The 22,404-nt window shown below is 39.2% G+C and overlaps 1 protein-coding gene across 1 annotated transcript; it reads left to right on the plus strand.

The window, feature by feature from the left end:
- The first annotated feature begins 2,418 nt into the window (after positions 1-2,418).
- On the plus strand, positions 2,419-10,985 carry LOC146662658 (uncharacterized). The gene is made up of 4 exons (XM_085417493.1): positions 2,419-2,697; positions 4,771-4,876; positions 7,245-7,925; positions 9,590-10,985. The coding sequence occupies exons 2-4, from the start codon at positions 4,859-4,861 to the stop codon at positions 10,205-10,207; spliced, it is 1,317 nt and encodes a 438-aa protein (XP_085273619.1). The 5' UTR covers positions 2,419-2,697; positions 4,771-4,858; the 3' UTR covers positions 10,208-10,985.
- The last annotated feature ends 11,419 nt before the right edge of the window (positions 10,986-22,404 follow it).

Here is a 22,404-nt window from a genome sequence, read left to right on the forward strand (position 1 = left end):
TGTATGTGTGTGCGTGTCCATAGTTCAGCTGAGACAGTGTCCTTCGCTGTATCAGGCTAAGTAAACAGTCCTCCAGCCGATCCTGGTGTCCTTCATGGGATGGGAAGAATAGTCATCACACAGTCGTTATCAGGGAGTTGTTTTGGTGGGCTCCAGCCTTGGGCCTAGCAGCTGGCGCCGTGGTGTCCAAATGTTGAATATTGTTGATTTCTCCTTTATGCGAGCAGCGAATTTAGCACTCTGACACTGGGGCCTCGATTTCCCGTTGGAGCGCTGCGAGCCTCCCCATGATGGTATCAAGCTTCTGTTCCGTGGTGTTGTCATTCTTTTGGTTCTGAGACCTCACAGCTGCAGTGAGCCGTTCCGCGATGTTATCCAACTTCCGCTCAAGGGTGTTATTGTGAGCAGGCCCCTCTCTGATGTATCCCATCATACGCTCAATGGTGTTAGTTTGAGTCTTCACGGCAGCTGTAAGCGTCTCCAAGGTGTTAACCATGCTGCGTTCGGTGTGGGAGGCCGCGCCTCGTCCCATCGCTTCAATTCCAGCGGTCAGCTTAGGGGGAGTTTGAACAGCTGGTTCCGCTCTCTTATTTCTCCGATAAGTCAGGGCCAAGCCAGCTCCGATCAGCAAGAACCCTGTTATCATGGCAAGAACCCTGTTATCACCCTTTTCTATTTTTTCTAAACTGAGCACCTGATGGCTTTGAACTTTTCTTGTACATCTTCCATTGGTTTTAATTTTGCACTCCAGTATGAACACCCATCCCTCAACTCGAGGATCACCACAACATAACCTAACAGACCTACACCTTAGTTCACAGATTCCCTTTGTGTAGGTTTTATTTCTGGGATTTCACACAACCCAGGATTCAAATCATGAATACATAATGGGCTTGGATTTACATCATTATGAATGAAATGTGCTCTATCTGGAAGCAGCCGGCCCCGCCCCTTTCGACAGGTTGTGTGTGAGACTTTAAATCATCAAACTGTAAATTATACATTTTAAATTGTTATTGATCCTTTACCCCGAGTCCTAATGTGTATATTTATTTTCTTACTCTTCTTATATTTTTTGTTTGTTTACTTGCACTGCTGTAACTGGAGCCTCGTCGTCTCGTCTCTCTGGACTGTCTGTAGCGGAGATGACAATAAAGTTTACTTTGACTTCAGCAGCGAGCAGGAGCACCGAGGAAAAACATGGGTGCAAATTATAAGTCTGTATCATGATGTCTGGTGTTTTAGTGTTTGTTGATTTGTTTTTATTTTGTTTTTATTTTGCGAGTCGGTTATTAGATGCTGCTCCAGCCGGTCAGAGAATCCCCCGCCGCCCCGCCCTCTCCTTTCTGTGCCGCAAGCAGCAGGCGCACCTGGCAAACGGAGGGCGCCCTTACTCCCAGCAAATGGGCGATAGAAAAACGATTGGTGCCCATGCCATTCCCAATATGCGCTGGCTGATGTTGGAGCAGCATGAGTACGAGCAATTATTTATTTATTTTTGCCGATGCCCACTAGGGCAACCGCCCGTATCAAAAACCGCTACTGGTTACAGTGATGGTTCATGCACTTCATATAAAAGCAGACCAAACAGATGTGCAGGTGACTTCGGGTCACTTCAGACAGGGTCAGTGAATGTCTCATTCAAAAAAACTGTGGGGAATGAAATGGGATAGTCCTTAATTAATACGTTTAAGCCTCTGGAAATAGGGACTGTGTTTGAAGTAAATTAAACATCTGCACTTGATTGGAAATCCGCTGTGGTTTTGTACAGAGGCTAAACTGGTGTATGTGTTCATAATTTGTAAACTGAAGATAATTAATCTCAGAAATCATGACACAATATGGAGCCCGCATAAGCTGCATTTACTAGCATCAGGAATACCCGTCCTGTAGTAACTCAGTATCAGATCGATACTGTTGCGACTTTCATCCATAAATAAAGCCGCGGCCGGCTGAGTTGGTTGTGTCCCTGTGACGCGCCTCCAATAATCCATATGAGTCGGACTTGTACTTTGCGCATTTATTTTAAGAACAAAACAAAAACAAACGTTTGCGCTTTCAATCAATTTACAAATAGCGCATGGATTAACTGGTGTGCCAAAAAATGACGCTCAACAGAAAAGTTTGCCCACATCCACTCACCCAACACACCTGCATCAGGTAAATAGACTGTGACCACACCCACATGCCATCACCTAAGACGCAGGTAAAGCTATACACCTGTGCCACCGTAACAAATAAGCAAAACATAAACATTGACTTTGGCTCTTACAGATACCAAAGCTGTTACGACTCTGCTAATCACAGTTCAATCAAGTTCACTTCTCCATCCCTGAGGGATCCTCTTGGTCATACCGTATTTTAATAAGAAGAATCGGATTTGATATTCTCCGCATGCTCATTGGACAGGAGCCTGTCAATCACAAATTATTAGCCAATGAGCAAGCCGTTTCACAGCCAGATCCGTGCTTCCAAAGTTACGTGGGTTTTCTATCACCAAGATGGCGACCGCGGAAACGCTCGTCCCGATGCTTTCAAACGGCTTCAGAAAACAGCGCGTGGCGTCACCTGTAGCTACGATCGCACCTGACAACCGCGTGAACCACGTGGGTCTCTGCTCCCTGATCTGTTTCCTGTGTTTGGAAAGAGTTGCAGCTTCATCGCGGAGTTTCTCTCGGTTTGTGGGCTCATCTAAAGGTAAGCACCGAGCTAACTTTACTGTGAGTTCAGTTCATGTTGAGTTTAGCTCCTGAATGAGGTCTTCTGCTGCTCTCCTCGGTGTCTGTTCACAGTTTATTGTGAACACGTTGAGAGAAGAGTGAGAGAGTGTTTGGAGAAAAACACCAACTAATCATTAGCTCAGCATGCTGGGAGAAGTTGGAGCAGAAAAGTCTTTTCATTGTCCCTGCAGCTGTTTTTCTGCCTGCACCAAACCTCTACAGCCTCATTTCTATTTGAAGTGATAACAGGAAATGGATGAGAGCGATCTGCTGCAGTATCAGGGTCACAATAAACTTTATTGTCCAGCTGCTGTGGATGAACACATGAGAGGAAGTGAACTCCTAAAATGATCTGCAGACAGCAGTGAGAGTGATGAGGAGAGAATAGAGATACCAGTAACAACACATAAGACAAAACACAAACTGCAGGAGACAAAAAGAAAGACATGCACCGGTGACTGCGGTCTGTGTGTTGAGGCCAGGAGAAAATTAGGCTTAAGCTGAAATTGGGGAACTCGGCTATCTATACTCCAAAAGCCAGGGAGGTTGTTTGCAGGGGAGTTACTAAATTTTTAAAACCCAACTTGGAAATATCACATTTTTACTTGATAGCAGCAGGTGTTAAAATTATTGGTCATATTTTGTGGCAGGATGCCTAAATAACATTAAATGTTTAAATGTGTCCATTTTAAAGTTTGAGAGCTCTACTGGACAGCTGTGAGGTTACAAATGAAGAGCGTGTTATGTGCAACAATGTAGCAATTTTACTGTTACACTTTGATTCTCTTTACAGACTTGTCATCTGCATTGTATCACCGTCTGATAAGGTCGCTTATTAGAGTATTGTGCACTCATAGGGGTCATTTTGATGCCCGATATGCCTGTTTTTGTGAGCATGTACAGAGCTAGGAGTAAAAGCCCAGCTTAAGAGGAAGCTGATATTCACTGTTTCTATGTAGCTAGCTACATAAATCTGGTTAATGTTTGCAAACATGCTGTCTTTTAGGCTATATCAGAATCAGAAAGACTTTATTTATCCCCAAGGAGCAATTAATAAAGCCTCACATAGAAGCTGCAACTCCACTGAGCATGTGCATGTGTTTGTGCATGTCCGCCAGACTCAGGGAGATGCACCAATGTGCTATGGGAGGGGTGAGATGGGACAGAAGACACACCGAGTTTAATAATAACAAAGAACGCAGCAGTGACACATTAACACATGTGGATTAAAAAAAGAGGTGTGTGAAGACGTGCTCATTGCATCATGGGAAGGCCTCAGCAGCATGAGCCTGTTGCAGCATAACTAATGAAGCATTCAGGGTCACTTGATCCAACATTAACTATAAGTTTTATTAAACAGGAGAATTTTAAGTAAGTTTTTTGTTATTTGAGTTTTTATTCGGGAAATACAGGCATGAATGCACTTTTGGCTCATCATTTCATCATTTTAAAGTAACAAAACCGAGAAGGAAAGAAAAATGTCTGGGCCTTGTCGTACAATGGGTACACTAAAGTTTGACTTTGCAAAAAACTGTGTTTCAGGCTAAAAAGTTCTGTGGTTCAAAAAACCTATGAAAAGCACTTTTTTATACTTGTGTTAGGTTTTGTATAGAAATGACACAAAATTCAATCTCGGGCTAAATGTGATGTAAAAAGTTTACACTGACATCCATCTTGATCAAAGATGAGTGTTGTGAAGCTTATCTCAAAAGTAGAATCTGCCTACCAAATCCAAACTGGGAGCTAGTTCTGCAGCAGAGAGGGGCAACAGGAGGTTGAAAGCTGAAGTCTCTGCCTCCCATTCTACTTTCAAATATCATAAGAACGGCAAGTAAACCTGCAGCAAAGTGGTCTGCAGTGGAAACATGGTATTTTGAGGTCATTAAGATGGGGCCGGATTATTCAAGACCTTGTATGTGAGGAGGAAGATTTAAAATTCACTTCTCGATTTAACAGAGAGTCAATGAAGGGACGCCAGTGTAGTATTCTCTCTCTTTGTAGTCCCTCTCAGTAGTCTCGTTGTCTAATAAAAATCTGTTCTTTGTCCCAGCTGATCAGCAGGAGGAGAAGAGTCTGACGGAGCAGCAGAGAAAGATTTTCAGCTATTTGGTCTCAGCTGACTCACTACAAAGGAAACAATGAGTTTCGCAGAAAAGGTGAGAAAAATATCAGTTTCTCTGTTGGTGAATCTGGGTGCACTTCATCGGCTCTCAAATCTAAACTGGGAGCTGGTTCCACATCGGCTGCTGTGTGTTAGCCCCAGGCTACACATTCATACCTATACAAACAAGAATCAAGTTAACCCTCATAATGTCCTCCCGATTTGCATACAATGTGAGCCATCAGGGGTCAAAAGTGTCCCCACTTCATTTGACTGTTTTTTAAAGTATAAAGTATAAATTGTCAATCAATTCAGTGTTACACCTTAGTTTTACTTAAGACCAACACATTAACACAAAATTTACTCAACATTTTACATTTTAGGGCCACCAGACCTTCTTTACAAAAAATAAACCCTGTTTTTTTAGCGAAAACAAATTGAGAAAATTAAATATTTAATTGTTTAGATAATTTTGACTATCTGAATAACTAGAGAGTGCTGTATGTTGAACTTTAGCGAGAATTTTTTTTTTCAAGCGTTTATAAATTTTTAATGGCAGCAAATAATCACACTGGTGGTCCTCAGGGGTCAAAAATGTCCCCACTTCATTTGACTGTTTTTTAAAGTAAAAAGTATAAATTGTCAATCAATTCAGTGTTACACCTTAGTTTTACTTAAGACCAACACATTAACACATAATTTACCCAACATTTTACATTTTAGGGCCACCAGACCTTCTTTACAAAAAATAAACCCTGTTTTTTAGCGAAAATAAAACAAGAAAATTAAATATTTAATTGTTTAGATAATTTTGACTATCTGAATAACTAGAGAGTGCTGTATGTTGAACTTTAGTGAGAATTTTTTTTTTGAACCATTTAAATTTTTTTAATGGCAGCAAATAATCACACTGGTGGTCCTCAGGGGTCAAAAATGTCCCCACTTCATTTGACTGTTTTTTAAAGTAAAAAGTATAAATTGTCAATCAATTCAGTGTTACACCTTAGTTTTACTTAAGACCAACACATTAACACAAAATTTACTCAACATTTTACATTTTAGGGCCACCAGACCTTCTTTACAAAAAATACACCCTGTTTTTTAGCGAAAACAAATTGAGAAAATTAAATATTTAATTGTTTAGATAATTTTGACTATCTGAATAACTAGAGAGTGCTGTATGTTGAACTTTAGTGAGAATTTTTTTTTTTGAACCATTTAAATTTTTTTAATGGCAGCAAATAATCACACTGGTGGTCCTCAGGGGTCAAAAATGTCCCCACTTCATTTGACTGTTTTTTAAAGTAAAAAGTATAAATTGTCAATCAATTCAGTGTTACACCTTAGTTTTACTTAAGACCAACACATTAACACAAAATTTACTCAACATTTTACATTTTAGGGCCACCAGACCTTCTTTACAAAAAATAAACCCTGTTTTTTAGCGAAAACAAATTGAGAAAATTAAATATTTAATTGTTTAGATAATTTTGACTATCTGAATAACTAGAGAGTGCTGTATGTTGAACTTTAGTGAGAAAGTTTTTTTTCAAGCGTTTGAAAATTTTTAATGGCAGCAAATAATCACACTGGTGGTCCTCAGGGGTCAAAAATGTCCCCACTTCATTTGACTGTTTTTTTTAATAGATGAAATAAGAAGATCACACATTAACAGGACACTAAAATAGCAGATTAAGAAAATTGAAATTCATATTAAACCCCCAAATTTTAAATGTAATAATTTCCCATTTAAACATAATCTGATCTACAAACATCTCAGAGTGACAGCCCTGGTCTTTATGAGAAATATTGTGAAGTCTTTAAAGCTCCCATTTCAACAATATCATAGGATTAAAACAGTGGAGTGCCACCCAACAACTCTCAGCTGATCAGCAGTGAAATATGACTAGAAGTAGAGAAAATAAACAGGATAGTAGCTGGATACGTTTTCATGGTCCAGTATTGTTCTGATTTTCTTTTTCCCCTCCCTCTGGCAGTCAGGTAATTTTCTGGGTATTGAGATTGAGTTTGTAGCATCGTGATAATCCTGCTTTAATCAGCTTCACTCTACTAATTACTGCTTGTTCTGGGTGGGGATGAGAAACATAAGAGAGATGATATTTACCACTTTTAGTTGCTTCTTTGTCATAAGGGGTCTGGTATAGTTTTAATTAATATCTCAATCTAAACACTAGGTATAGCCATTTACAGATATTCTAATGGTTAAGTTATGGAAAAATGAATAATTGATAGTAAAGTATGCTCCTGTCACCAGAAGGTTGGGGTAATCCACAAGGTATTTGGCAACTGCCATGATTCAACATCAGGTTTAAAGCTCGTGTTAATGGAGGAAGTTTGAAGGTTGAGTTTGTTCCACGACTGCATTTCACTCACTGCCTCTGTTTGTATCTCTGTCACTGCAGGACCAACATGGAGCGAGAAGTCAGCGCTCTCAGGAGGCCGACAAACCTCACAGAAGAAAGAGAGACAAAACATACACCTGTGACGATTGTGGGAAAGGTTTTACCTGGAAGGTCTCATTAAAAAAACATCAAGTCATTCACACTGGAGAGAGACCGTTTAGCTGTGACTTGTGTGGAAAGTCTTTTAGACAGCCTGGAAGTTTAAAAAGACACCAGCTCATTCATAGTGGAGTTAAAGAACATACTTGCAATCAGTGTGGGAAGTGTTTCTCTCGGAAAGAAGGGTTGGAAGAGCACAAACGTATCCACAGTGGCGTTAAACAGTACAGCTGTGATCAGTGTGGTAAAGTCTTTGCTCACCGTAGCGGCTTATGGACTCATCAAGTTGCCCACTCTGGAATTAAGGCATACAGCTGTGAGGTTTGTGGAAAAACCTTCAGCCAAGTAGGGCACCGAAATGCACACCTACGCATTCACACCAAAGAGGATGTGTACTACTGTGAACAGTGTGGAAAAGTGTTTATGACAAACAGAGACTTAAAAATCCACAAATTCACTCACACTGGAGAGAGACCTTATAAATGTGACGTGTGCGATAAGGCTTTTAAAGATCCAAGTTCCCTCAAAGCGCACCAACAGATCCACACCAGGAAGAAACTCTACAAGTGCAGTTACTGCGAGGTATGTGTTTACATTTTTATCTTGTAATTTTAGTGTTTGAACAACTCTGCTTATTAAATTTTGTTACAATATTAGCAACTATGCTGTATGTACAGGAGATTCATCACATTTCAATATCATTTTTTGTTTTGTTTCTTTCATGATTAGGTCAACAAAACAAACCTTTATGTAACTATATTATTTAATGGCACTTTCATGGTATTAAAAGATTATTTCTGTAAAAATGTGGCTGTATGTGAGTTTACAGTTACTCATTTTCTGTCTGGTCTACATAGAATAAAAAGAATTGTAGTGTCATTATAAAGATATAAGACTTAAAAAACAACCACAACTAAATAGTCTACTCTCAAGTAGGCTGTTTGGCTGTGATGCCACTGCTGGTTGTTAACATTAATGTTTTCATAACACTTCCATTACAGCTGGTAAGTGGGCCTTAGAAACTGTCCACACCTAAACTTTTGAGGCACAAATTCTTCTGTCTCCGTTCAAAACACATTTTAGTTATCTTTGACGCACCTGAGGGATTTACTATGAGGGAATTTCAACCACTGTCAGAGATAAAGTTTTCCGCTTCAGCTTCTGTACGAGGTCATATAAAAAATGTCAACCATAAAAAGATCCCCATGAGTGCCACCTAATCTAATCGAAGACATTGTCCAATGATGATAAAGTGGTGAAATATAAAGAAAATAAAAGTGTAACACTAAATTTCTACATAATTGTAAAAATATTAGATTAATATTGCAAAGAAACATTAAGTTTGTTATTTCAAGTGACAATTTTAGAGTAATGGTGCATTCACTGGTCGTGTGCGCATTCGCACCTCGAAGCACGTCCAAAGCGAACTGGTCAGGCTTTAAAATATGCAATTTTCATGCCCGTGAAGCGGAAATGTGGGAGGAAGTAGTGCCAGATGGCAGCTGTCGATCTAGCGTTTGAAGAGAGGGTCTCCCTTCTCTATTCACCGTGGAGAGCAGAGCAGCGGCGTAAAGGACGCTTTACACATTAGTCATTACAAAAATTTATTTGAAACAATATTAAGATGCTCAAACTGAAAAACATTAAACATGAATATATAAAATATAACTATTTACAGAGAGACAGGAATAAAAAGGACCCAGCTTAAAGTGGAAGAGCCTCAGGGAGAAGGAGGAGAAAAATAAGAACATTGTTTCTGCCCTGGAGGCTCCTGATTGGTTTTCGCGGCGCGACTTGACGCTGGAGTTCCGATTTTTCCAACTCAAGCGGTAGACGCAATAAGCGGGAATGCACAAAATGCACCACACAAACTGCAGTGCGTATTTTACTTCGCGCTTCAAACGCATCAGCCAGGCTTCTTTTTGCGCGAATCAGGCAGAAAAGTGTTTTTTGCGATGCAAATCTGTCGCGCTTCATCACGCTCCTCCATTGACTTTACATGTTAACCTGAAGCTCTGGTCGCTTCTAATGCGTTCGGTGTGAACGCATTAGTTGAAAGTACATGAGTGTTATTGTTGTATTCTTTTTGGTATACCTACAATAACTATATTTTACTTTTTAGTTATCACTGACATAGTAAAATGTAACTGGACATTGGCAGAGATTCTCTTAATTTCAGGCAACCTTCAGGAAAAAAGATTTTGAAGAAATTCCCTGACTCTGACTGTGTTTGTGTCTTTGTTTAGAAGCAGAGCGACACAGATGGATCCAGTTCTCAACCCTGTCATCACTGTGGTGGTGGGAAAGCGTTTCATTGTGACATTTGTGGAAAAACTTTCAATTGGCAAAGGAGCCCAAAAATACATCTACGTAGACACACTGGACACAAACTCAAGTACTGCAAAGAATGTGGGAAAGGCTTCCCCACAGCAGGCGAATTAAAGCGCCATGAACTCATTCACAGTAGCATTAAAACGAACCTCTGTGACCAGTGTGGGTCATCCTTCACCACTGCAGGTGAGCTTAAAGCTCATAAACGAGTCCACACAGGAGAGAAACCATACAAGTGCAGACACTGTGACAGAAGCTTCTCTCGTGCAAATACTCGTAATGATCATGAACGTACACACATTGAAGGAAACTTCAGCTGTGACCAGTGTGACAAGAGCTTCAAGAATCTCAGTTCATACTCCAAACACAAACGATCGCACTCTGCAAATAAGCTATTTCAGTGTGACCAATGTGCAAAACCGTTCACTTCATTATCTGCTCTGACCAAACATCTGCATGATCATGCAGGACTAAAATCTTTGCTGCCATTGGATCACAACAAATCTGAACAGACAGAAAGAACCTCTTCCTGATCAGGCTCCACATAGTTCTGACTGTTTACCCCTGTAAAGAGTCAGCTAATGTCACACCTGGTTCTTATGACATAGCTATGACTTTTGGACTGGCAGTGATACTCTTTGTATTTAATAAGTGGCAACCATTGAAAACTACAGACATTCACCACCAACAGGAGGTGCCATATGGGTTTAGTGCCATTTGGACCAGGTGGTAGTCAGAGGCCCTGGCGTTCTGAGCTGTGGCATACATGACTAACCATGGGACCAGTATAATTTTAAATTTGAACTAGACCTGGGCTGTACTTCTGTGTAATACTTATTTACAGTGGTGGCCCGCAGAAGTAAAAGCCTTTGTCCCAGCAATCAGTTTACTCCCTTCGAGCAAGTGCTTTGGCCACAGTGGGAAGGAAAAAGTCCCTTTTATGAAGGGAGCTGGGATGAAGAAGAGACATAAACATGCTGTGGAAGAGAACCAAAGATTAATGAAAGTTTTTCATTTTAACATGGATGAGTTGCTCAGTGGAAACCAAATGTACCTACAAATAATCGAATCTAACCTGAACCTGAAGCCATTCGATATTTTATTTTGATAAATATGGCAGCACTGAGACTCATTTCCTGACTCGTTTTTTTCAGTTAATTCAAATGATTTAATCTTTTAGTTTTGGTTTCTAATTTAGGCTCAGTTCGTTTCATGTAACCTTGCCCACATGTTAGTTTGTAGCTATATTTAATTAACTTTAAAGTTTGTCTTATTAAATGTTTCAGTGTGAAAAATAAAGAAATAATCGTATATTATCGTTACAGCCATTGGACCCATCCTACAATCCTACACTCAATCCTGCTTATGTTGGTGACTTTATTTCACTCAAGGTCACTTTAAATCACTCATACTGTAAACTGTAAAGCTGCTACGTTGGTCATTTTAAACCACTTCAAGGTCACTTTAAATCACAATTCTAAATTGTAAAGTTAGACTGAAATTAACCTTTTTTACCTCAAAGTGTATATTTACTCCCCTTACCTTAGTCTTATAGTGTATATTTATTCCTACTCTTCCTATATTAATTGTTGTTCTTTTTGCACTGAATGGAACTGGAGCCTCGTCGTCTCATCTCTATATACTGTACTGTATATAGCAGAGATGACAATAAAGTTTACTTTCGCTTTAAAACGAAAAACTATTTCAATGTCTTTTGCTCTATAAACGTGTCTCATGCAGTCTGGTTCGCCTCGAGGTCAATCCAAAATTCTCCATTGATTAGTGCATTGGGGCAGTAACTGAAATTAGCACGGTTAACAGTGAAAACCTTATGAATCTATGATGTATCCATATCAAACATGTAGTCCTAATCCGCCCTGGGTCCAGCATCTGTAGTTTGGTTTCACCAGGTTGAGGAGGTTTGGCCTTTTTCTCGTCTTTTTGATCTGTAAACGGGAGCCTGACAGACAAGTGATGGAAAAAGGTTTGAAAACCAACTCTGTCTCATGCATGTTTTATTGGTGTCTATTGACATACAGTAAACATTTTTTGTGTCTTAGATAAAAGAGTTCAATCCAAAGTTAAAGCAAGATTCAAGTCCATAAATTATGAAATAACTGATGGTAAAATAAAATTAACTAGAACTCAGAGTAGAACTTATAAAGCCATAATGTGGTGTGAAGATAAATAAATAAATAAATAAATGAAGTTCCATAACCAAGATCTATGCCAGGGGTGTCCAAAACCAGGCCTCAAGGGCCGGTGTCCTGCAGGTTTTAGATGTATCTTTGATCCAGCACAGCTGATTTAAATGGCTAAATGACCTTCTCGATATTTCTTGAAGTTCTCCAGAGGCCTGGTAATGAAACAATCATTTGAATCAGGTGTGTTGACCCAGGGTGAGATCTAAAACCTGCAGGTCATTGACCCTTGAGGCCTGGAGTGTGCTGCCAGCTAAATCTAAGCTTTATCACTCTGACTTTCCCACACTGTCAAACTCTTTGTGTTATCACTGGTCCAGTTCCGCCTTCACCAGACCAATCAGCAGTCATGCCCCATACTTTAAATCTAACCTTGCATCTGCCATTGGCCTTTACAGACGCCTTTGTGCAACCCACCCCCTCCTCTTCTTTGCCCCTCTTCACTCAGGCTCCATATAAACCACCTTCGTCTCCACCATCAGGATCTAGGCTCTTAGGGGTCCTACTCTAATCCCTTTCACAGCTGGGGTCCGTTCTGCCAAGACATACCATCAGAGGCTAACTGCCAAACACGTCTATCTAAATTATGTTCATCGATAATTCTGTCTTTGACAGAAAAAGGAACAGAAATCCTATAAAGTGAGATTAAATGTGTCACATTGTCAGTAGTTGGTGCCTGCATATATTTCCTCTTCCTGTTGAAGAAAGGTGTAAATCCTCCTTCATTAAGACTTTCTGTGAATCAAGTCAAATGTAGTCATGATGATCTCTAAGGTTGCAGTACAGCAAACCTGGAACAAATGCAAACTGGATTATGGTGAACCTTAAACTCACATTTTAAGATTATAGTCTTTTTACAGCATTTTTACAGCTGTTATTTTAAAAGATTTATTGCAGAAAATTCAGTATTTTTTACTCCTTTACATTTGTTTGACAGCTTTAGTTATTTTCCAAATCAAATTTAACCCAACATCCTGACTCATCCTAGCAGTCCAGTTAAAAGCCCACATCGACTCATCTACTGTTGAAAACATGTCTCAATTTATTCAAAAACTCTTTATGCTGTTTCATTCAGTTGAATAACAGAAAACATAAACTACAGCTCATACAACTGCTCTCATAGCTTACTCAGGTTTAAAAAAATTACAAATTTCAACTTAATGAGAGAAAGAGTTAAAAAAAAGTTTTTAAAAAAACACTACCACAAGAAAAACCTCACTGGTGTTAACAAAATTGAACAAAACATTGTGATGCACAGCACACATACTCAGTCCCACCGTCGATAATTTCTTCAGTTCAGTCGATACTTTTCCAGATACAAAATCTGCACGTTAGATTTCCACAGTTGAAATTTTGTGCCCAGCATTAGTTTTGAAGTGTTTGATGATGTAAAGATGGTGGCAGCAGACGGGTGTGCCACAAGGCCACATTAATGTCGAGTGCAACACTTTCATCTTTTCATTACTGCTGATTAGCTGCTAAATGTGTTTATTGCTGGAATTTCAGCTAACAGAGCACAAATGAGAAAAAAATATTACTTGTAGGATTTTTATCCTCCAAGATCATAAGGAATTGTATGTAATTTCACAAAACAAATAGATTAACACCTGAATTGATGTGAGTAACAGAGTTCAGGTATTTGCAGTGTTTCCTTTCACTGCATGCTTCTCTGTGACGTCTCTGACTGAAGTGGGGACAATCAATAGTTTCTTTATGTGCTGATGGAGACTCAGCTGGTGTTTCAAATGTCCTCTTTAGTCTCTTTTCAAACTCCAGGTCTGAAAGGTGAAGCCAATACAAAGTGCCCTAAACCTATATTTTTTTTCTCGCTGGCCACCAGGGGGCGATAGTTATGGTTGCAAAAAAGATTTAAGCTCCTGTGTAAATATCTGTCTGCCTGGACCTCTTTAAATTGTTTCCTGGTGAGTTCATGGGCTGATTTGCTAATTTCAGGTCATAGTGAACGAAACATTAGGCCAGGTTTGTGGACTTTAAGCTCAGACAAATGGGAGGTTGCATCATAAATTCTGTGCCAAGTGATGTGGATCCATCTGTTTTGGGACTTCTGTGGAAATAGAGGAGCAGCTGAAAGCGTCTATTAGTTCAACTTTTTACATTTTAGAACTAAACGGTTTTAGCTTATTTTGAGCCACCTATCACACTGGCTATGCCAAACTTGCTTTGTGCACTCCTGTGGTAAGCAAACACCGGTATCGTGTGTGTGTATAAGTTAATGGATATTTTTCACTGGAAAAACTTAATGAAGAAAAATAATCACATCAGTGAAACAAAAAGGTAAAAATATGGAAGGAAACATTTTTCTTATTGGAAATTAATTCCAAATGAAGTATAAACAAAAACAGGTTTTTCTCTGGCAAAAAATGTGGATTATTCGACCACTGAAAGTCATCCCCAACAAAGTCCCTTGTTTTTGAGAAAACCAACAGCAGCCGGCTGTTAATGGAAATAACCCACCCCCGCCCCCCAGGATTGTTTAAATGTTTGTGGAATCTGTTAACATGAGCAAAAGTGTAAAGTGAAGACAAAACCAGTCGACTACAAGCACAGCTGGTGCTTTTCGGGGAAGAGATGTCCCAGATTTTCACCGGCACACTCTGTCTCTGTTGCTCTTTACATATGTGACAGAAGTCATAACTACAATACAAATTGTTAACATGGGGGCTTTAGCAAACTAGAAGTTACCTACACTTGATTCCAGTTGTATCTGTACAGACCCTTAAAAAGCTTTAATGTTGAGACTATACAATGCTACATAACACACCAGGATGCCATTCGTACTGTAAGGTGTAGCAATGACTTACACCTAAAGACATATGCAGAAGAGAGAATCCCACAGTTAAATTTGAACTGTTTCAGCTGAGTTTGGGTTGTGGTCCAGCATAAAACCTGTGCTAAATCAATCCATCTGCTCTGAAGGCACCTTGGAAAATAAGGTTCAACAGCAGTCCTCACTTTCTGAAGTGATTTAAATAATGATCTTCAAAGTTTGAAGAGCTTTGAATCATTAACATGACTTCAAGGCAGGTTAGTTGGAAGAATTGTGGTCCAATAACTTCATTTTGGATCCAAGGTTTTCCATCGAGGGAACACCTTTCTAGGATTCGTGACTATTCTCCAGCTGATAATGTCATGACCTGTGGAATATACTTCCATTAGCCATGTGTCACCAGAGAAAAGGATGAGTATAACTTGATGGTATAAGGAATAGGGTAAAAACTGATCAAAGAAAAGGTATCTTACTTTAATGCTGAGGGTGGAGTCTAGAATTTTACGTCCAGCCCTTTACTGTTGGTTCTCACGCAAGCATTTCTAAAAAGAAATTAAAAAAAAAAAAAAGAAGCCAAGTGTTTATGAACTCTCAACAGTGCAAGGCTACAAAAACACAAACCATCAGCTCATCTCACTTGCAGAAGTACAAATAAAAGTAAAGATGGCTAATATGTGATTGCTATTGTGAAATATTAAAAATAATAAAAGTCAAGTGACAGAGGGGAGCAAAGTAGAAAGTTGATGATGCATGGAGCAAGGATATTGAAAGTGGATGAGTAAATACCTGGGGTCAAACATTCAAAGCATCAAACAATGAACAAAAGAGGTGCAGAAGAGAGCGTGGGGAGGGTGAAGCAAGTGGAGATGAGTGTTAGGGGTCATTTGTAAAATAAGGAAGCAGCAACAGTGCAAGGGAAGGTTTACAAGATGTTAGTACGGTCTGCTATGATGCGTATTTTACAGATGGTGATACTAACAAAAAGGCAAGAGGATGGACAGGATTAAAAATGAGTGCGAAACACAGAAAAAATTAGAGAGGCAGGGCTGAGATGGTTTGCACATGTGCAGAAGATGGAAAGTGAATATACTGGCCAAAGCATGCTGAAGATGGAGCTGCCAGGAAAGAAGTAACACCTCATGGATGAAGGTCGTAAAGGAGGACAGTGGGCTGGTGTGACAAACGAGGATGGTAAAGAAAGGGTGAAATGGAGGCAGATGACTAACATAAAATCTTATCCTGAGTAAAACACAGAATGAAGGCATGTGAAGTAATAAAAGTTCAGATGTATTAATATGTATGTAGCGTAGTTATGTAGTGGCAGATCATTTGTGATTTATAGTGGAGACAAAGTTTAAAAAATTAGTTTGTAAATGTCCGTCGGGTGTAGTGGTTAACAAATTCACTTGCAAGCAAACAGTCTGTGGGTCAGTTCCAGCCTTGGGGTAACTGCTGAATCAAACATGCTGAGCTACTTGCTGAGGCACCGGAAGCAGTTTCTTTAATTCAAATGTGATTATCTCTGCTAAATGTTTGTGTGTAAACAACGCATATGATTTTAGGCCAAAAAAAACATTTTACTTTTTTCATTTCATACATTTTGGATGTCAGGTTGTACAAGAGTAGTGCACATGTTGGGCCAGCTGTTTTTCCCTGCTTCTAGTTTTTAATATTACAGTAAGTGAGAGGACTTAAAGGGAGGATGCAGATGCAGGCCAAATAAGGTGATGTGAGGTAGACGCAGAGAGAGAACAAACAGATGATCTAACAATAGGTGAGGGAAGACGAGATTTTATACACAAACTGGGCACATTGAAGCCACGTGAAAGCATCAAGACCAGGGAGACAATCAAAGAGGAGTACAGTCAGATCGAAGATAATCAGGAAACTCTCAGAGACAGGGCTTTAAGCATAGGAGCTGCTGTTCACTGCGTATTTATGGGTAATCAAGCTTACTTGACGATTTTATTCTCCAAGTTAAAGTTTATCAGGTCTAGGTTGTGATTCATCAGCAGATAAAGAATCGTGGAAAACTCCACCGCATCCATCTGCAGGTCATCACTGAAAGACAGGGTCAGTCTGTCAGTTCGGTTTAAAGAGACAAATGTTGTGTAGCTGCGGGCCAAGTAAAGAAGAAGTGTGCCTCATTTCTTTAAAATCATAATTTCTTTTACGGCAGCCATGCGTCAATGTGTAAACAGTTGGAGATTTGAAAGATGAACATAGTGAGTGCAAAAGTGCTAGAAAATGTAAATCTGAATTCATATGCTAAACATACTTCAACAGTTACTGTATTTATTCACATGACTGGTTGGTATTTACACAAAAATCCATTATAAGATAAATAAGGATTATAATGAGCTGTGAATCATGCAAAGCTACCCTGATACCATCTCTGAATAAAAACACCCTTAAGGAAGAACACATGGAACAATAAGCTTGTTACAGTAACATTAAGTTGTTACATGGGTCTCACTTTGTAGGTTTGTGGTGATGGCTGAAGTCTGCACTGATGAGGCGCTCTGTGAAACTAGAGCAGCTGGTCGCTCCAGTCTCTGGTATGTGCTGATCTGTGATGCTTCCAAGATGGCATCCATCACAGGGCCTCATTTTGGCACGGCCAGAAAACCTGAACGAGATCAGCGAAGCGAACAAAGGTGCGTTCAGTAAAACTGTGGCTCGCTGGCAGAGGGCCAGGCGGATGATTTAAATCAGTAACAATACCACAGCGTGGAAACACGTCATTACAAGCATATGATCTGCACTGATGATGTTAATCACATAATATCATTGGGTCACTGCCTCCTCAGTATGTGGATACGTGCAAAATGTCCCATTACCTGTTCATATAAACCAGGGGTGCCCAATCCCGGTCCTCGAGAGCTACCGTCCTGCAGCTTTTAGATGCATCCTTGTTCCCACACACCTGAATCAAATGAATGGCTTGTTATCAGGCCTTTGCCAAACATGATGGCATGCTGAAGAGATCAAACCATTTGATTCAGCTGTGTTGGAGTAGGGATGCATCTAAAAGCTGCAGGATATTAGCTCTCGAGGACCGGGATTGGGCACCCCTGATATAAACAATTTCAATTAAAAAAATGTTGTCTTTTGTTTATCTATTTCCTGTAGCGATTAATATTTTATAATAACATTTGAATATTTATTACTAATAATATAATAATATTTTATATTTTAATGATAATAACATTTCAATAACAACATAATAATTTTTTTTAATTTTTTATCACTTGCTTACACAGTTTGTAAGTCTGTGTGCTTAAACTGAACTGGTATTTGAAGACTGGTATTGAGTCACATCTCTATAAATAGTAACACAAAGACTTCACTACTCTCAATCTTACAATAACAGACTCAGGAGGGTTTTTTTTTTTTTTACTTTCCTGGATGATGTCATGCAAACATGCCACACAAGAACACATTAACCCGGTGCAGAGGATTTAACATTTAAGAGGCCGGTTTCCTTTTCTAACATTTGTACAGTGAACCTGAGCGCCAATTTTTTAAGTGATGCATTCATGCAGAAACTTCTAAGAACAGCTTCTCGTTTACTCAGAAGATTTTGTCAGCGTACCAATCTCAACATCAGTCACCTCAAGGTGCTTTATATTGTAAGGTAGACCCTACAATGTCAAAGAAAAACCCAACTATCATATGACCCACTGATTGTTAAATCAGATATATATGTACACATTTTTTGTGTAAAGACTGTTTGAAGTTATGCCAACAGTTTCCTCTTGTTTGAGAAGTCTTCTAACATTGGTTCAATTTAATAATGAGATGAATTATCATGAACTAAAATGCGTCAAAAACACAAATCACTGATTAAGTTATTAACAAAAGTCTGGGTATAGTTTTGTCTTACACTGTGTTGTAGGACTTGAGTTCGAGCTTTTCTGTATGAATGATATGCTTTCTGAAAACTCAATAAAAACACTTTGATTAAGTTATTAACAAAACCCAGCTCTCAGACTGAATCCCTCTATACATGGTAGCATTTCTGTTACACCACTATCGCTCAAATGGTCTTAGATCATCAGGTCGGTCCTTCTGGTTGTTTAAGGGTTAAATATAAAAGCTTAAGTCATCAACAACATCCTTTAAATCGCTTCTAAACACAAAAACCCCAAACGTTTTGTAGACTTGCAATGCCACTTATTTATTGCCCTTATATTATTTTTATTATGGTAATAATATTAATCACTTTACATTATAAACAAAGATGCTTACACTGTAACACTTGAAGCACATTTTATTGATTCTTATCTACAGGCCAGTACTTTGCATGCCTGCACTTTGTTGTACTGTGTTTGGTTACTCAAGCAAACGGAGCTCTTTCTCCACCACGGCTCACGTAACACATAAAAAGCGCTAAACAAAGAAACACGCCTAGCTTCTTTTCCTTTGTCATTCAGACTTTATGGAAATTCTCTGTGTTTGTCCAGCTTTAGTAATCGTATCCTCTACTGTTTGAAATTTTACACTCTAAAGCACTTTTTACATATATTCCACAATGCACACAAAAGGCTTAAGGAAACATTTGCAGGTGTTCCAGTGTCCATCGTTCTGTGTGGGAAAGAAAATGTCAGCCCTGACGACTTTAGTTTTGAAGAAATAAACAATAGTAACATAAAACATGCACGATGGGTCAACTTGGTGGGGAATATTTTCTAAACTGCTGTAATGTTGCATTTAGTCCACTCCAGGCTGAGTTAAATAAAAAAACAGAGCTGATCAAGCAGAAGTCTGTGCTGTGAAGCTGGATGTGGGGATTAGAAAGATAAGAAGATACTGTCCCCATGTAGTGCACAGATCTGAATATTGGGAGCACTTTGTTTTACTAGTAATCTGAGATCTCATTCCGAAACACATGACACGCATAAAAAATGATGAACAATTAAACATCTTCTGTCTACTTTTTAAAAGGTGTATTTTATAACGTATTATATTACCAACTAGATATTGGTTATGGATGACCTCTGGTTAACAAGCATTTTTTATGAGGGTATTTTGAACATGTGGCTCTTGCTCACTGTGATTTCGGAAAAGCATACGGGGTGACTATTTTCACATGAATGTTTTTCAAGCAAAAGAAAACTGAAAAAAGAAAATGCAACAGTAATTCAGCTGTGAGGTTTTTCTGCTTGGGGTGCTTTGGAGAGCAGGTCATCTGCTAATCCTTGGCTGCTGCTGTCTCCATTCTTATGCCTACTAAGTGTCCTTGGGCAAGACAGTATAGGAACACACACACACACACACACACACACACACACACACACACACACACACACACACACACACACACACACACACACACACACACATCCCAAATATCTTTGAAATCCAATCCAAGCCTGACAGCTGTTCACAACTTTGACTGATCTTCTTTACTATTTCCTGCTTGTTTCATAAGGAAGAATAACCAAATTAAAGCTCGAGTCTGGAGATTTGTCATGCAGAGATATAGTGGGATTCTGTCTGGAGAGGTCAGCCCCTGCTTTTGATTTTTGAGTTGTCTCTCGTGCAGCCTGAGCAAGTCCAAGCTACACCTACACAGGTCCCAACTAATCAATGTTTGGAAAATAGCATCACTGTTCTTAAAGATCTTAGTGCAAAGATAATAAGACCTGAATTTTTGAAAGCAAGCCTGAAGTTTTTATCTTTAACTGATAAAAACTAACAAGAAAAACAGATTTTTAAGATGAGCTTTATTTTTCACATTTTTTCCTGTTTGTTGTCCACTTAATATACAGAAACAGGGAACCTGCTGCCAACACTGTCTCTGTATTGTGAATGGACTCATAGCCCTCAGCTGGTGTATTGAGCTGGAATCCACAGTCATGTAACACATGAGGATAAGTTACAGTCAGTGAGGCGTAATAAGGAAAACAAACCCTGGGTTGTTAAAAGTGCTTTGTTGTACGGTGCTCTGCATCAGGTCATTTCTCACACAATGCAGTGTGCCAGTTTTATACGTGTTTTTCTCTCTATTGCTTTTCCTTGACACACATGATATTCACATACTACAACATTGTAGATTTGTACTGACAGATTATCCAAAAATACCTGACACTTACTCGTGAGGTCAGAGCTTCTCGGCCCCAGGTGTGTTTTGCTGATAATCCAGCCTCAGTAAAACACGCAATAAAAATAACAACAAAACCTGCTTCTTTCTGCCTGATTGTGATCTGGATTGCAGCAAGTCAGCTTACCCTCTGGTGTTGTCTGGACTTCAGCTTCTCCTCCGACATCACAAAGCAAAATCAGAAATGTCTTCAGTGTTTCACTGCCATCAGCTCTGCTCAACTAAGAAAAATCTGGTTTGTTGACACTTGAGATTCTTGATCATTTGCCAGATTATCTTTGCCTCAACGCCACTCCTACAGTGCTTGTACAGAAGGTAGAATTTCAATGTGGAAATCAGCCAAGTCTCCTCCTCTGATAGGCCTCAGTCTGTGCCAATGAAAACAGGTATGCTGACGTTAAGAGAACTTTCCATTTGTTACATCAGAGAGAGAGAAAAATGATCTGTCACACGCCTAACAAAACTTTGTAGAATTGTTTTTCTTTTTTTACAAAATGAAAAGTAGAATTTCCAGGTTTTGGAGACCCAAACCTTTTCTTTGAAACTTTGAAACAACAGATGTGAAAATACAACCATAAATCTGTGCCAAAATACATGGAACAAAAACACAATAATACACAGCAAATTCAAAAGTGTTAAATGTTTTGGTGTTAATAGTCTCCTTGCAAAAGTAGAGTTAATTTTACTCTAAGCAGAGTCACATTCTTTTAATGTAACTCTGAGGTGTAAAATGATAGTAGTTAAAATCGAGTGTTAAAAATGAGTGTTTCTCTGTCAAATCTGGAGGTGTTACAATGGAAACATTAACTCTTGACCTCTTAACTCTGAACTCCTACAGGGGCTATGACACCAACAGAGTAAATTCACAGACTCCGCCCCCAGCACGGCTCCAATCGAAGCTGAAGTGAAGCCGCTTCAGAACATTTTGCTCTACATATTTGAGTTGTTTGCCATGCTTGGTAAGTCATTCTTTCAAAGATTGTTTCAATTATTATTATGAGCTTTTACTTCTGTGGCTCTTTGGAGTTGAGACAAAGCTGTGTGGAAGGCATTAGCCATGTTGCTCGCTGATCGCATAACATTCTGTTTTAGCTAGCTGAAAGGTATTGTTTGCGGGCAAATACCACAGCCTTGAAAAAAAGCTTGCATGTGAATTTTCAGTCAAACTTTTGGTCAAATACGCCTAAAACAATGTCTAGAATGTGAAATGTTGGTATAATGGTGCTACTGGAAGCCTGAAAACGATCGCCCATAAAAAAAAAACGAGCAAACAGCAGTAGCAGACGTCCTGACTGGATTCTACGTTAGCATAGATCCCTCCAGAGTTTTGTGCACACAGTTTAGGTAAAAATAAAAAAGGTTGAGGTTTTACATTTAGTTCAGTATTACCTGTTGCCTGTGTCCTTGTCTTTTGGGAAAATACTTTACACAAGTAATGGCTCAAAGAGGATTCCTTTTTTTACTGTGCTGGAATTGATTACCGGATTATTTGTGCCATTAATTAGTGTCAACTAATTTTTATTCAATCTCCACACAGGATATGCTTGTGAAGATGGAATATGGGGGAGAGCAGAAGTGCGCTGAAGTTCCACAAAGTGATGAATGAAGGACATGCATATTGTATTGAAGAAATAA

The sequence above is a fragment of the Rhamphochromis longiceps genome, linkage group LG9 (genome assembly GCF_057381845.1).
Source record: "Rhamphochromis longiceps isolate RC_006_pf linkage group LG9, R_longiceps_female_GT1.1, whole genome shotgun sequence".
In the NCBI taxonomy this organism is placed as follows: domain Eukaryota; kingdom Metazoa; phylum Chordata; class Actinopteri; order Cichliformes; family Cichlidae; genus Rhamphochromis; species Rhamphochromis longiceps.

What these genes read in the sequence shown, in the direction of transcription:
- LOC146662658 (XM_085417493.1), top strand. An exon ending in ACAAGTGCAGTTACTGCGAG is followed by an intron (nt 7,926 to 9,589) that starts GTATGTGTTTAC and finishes GTCTTTGTTTAG; the next exon opens with AAGCAGAGCGACACAGATGG.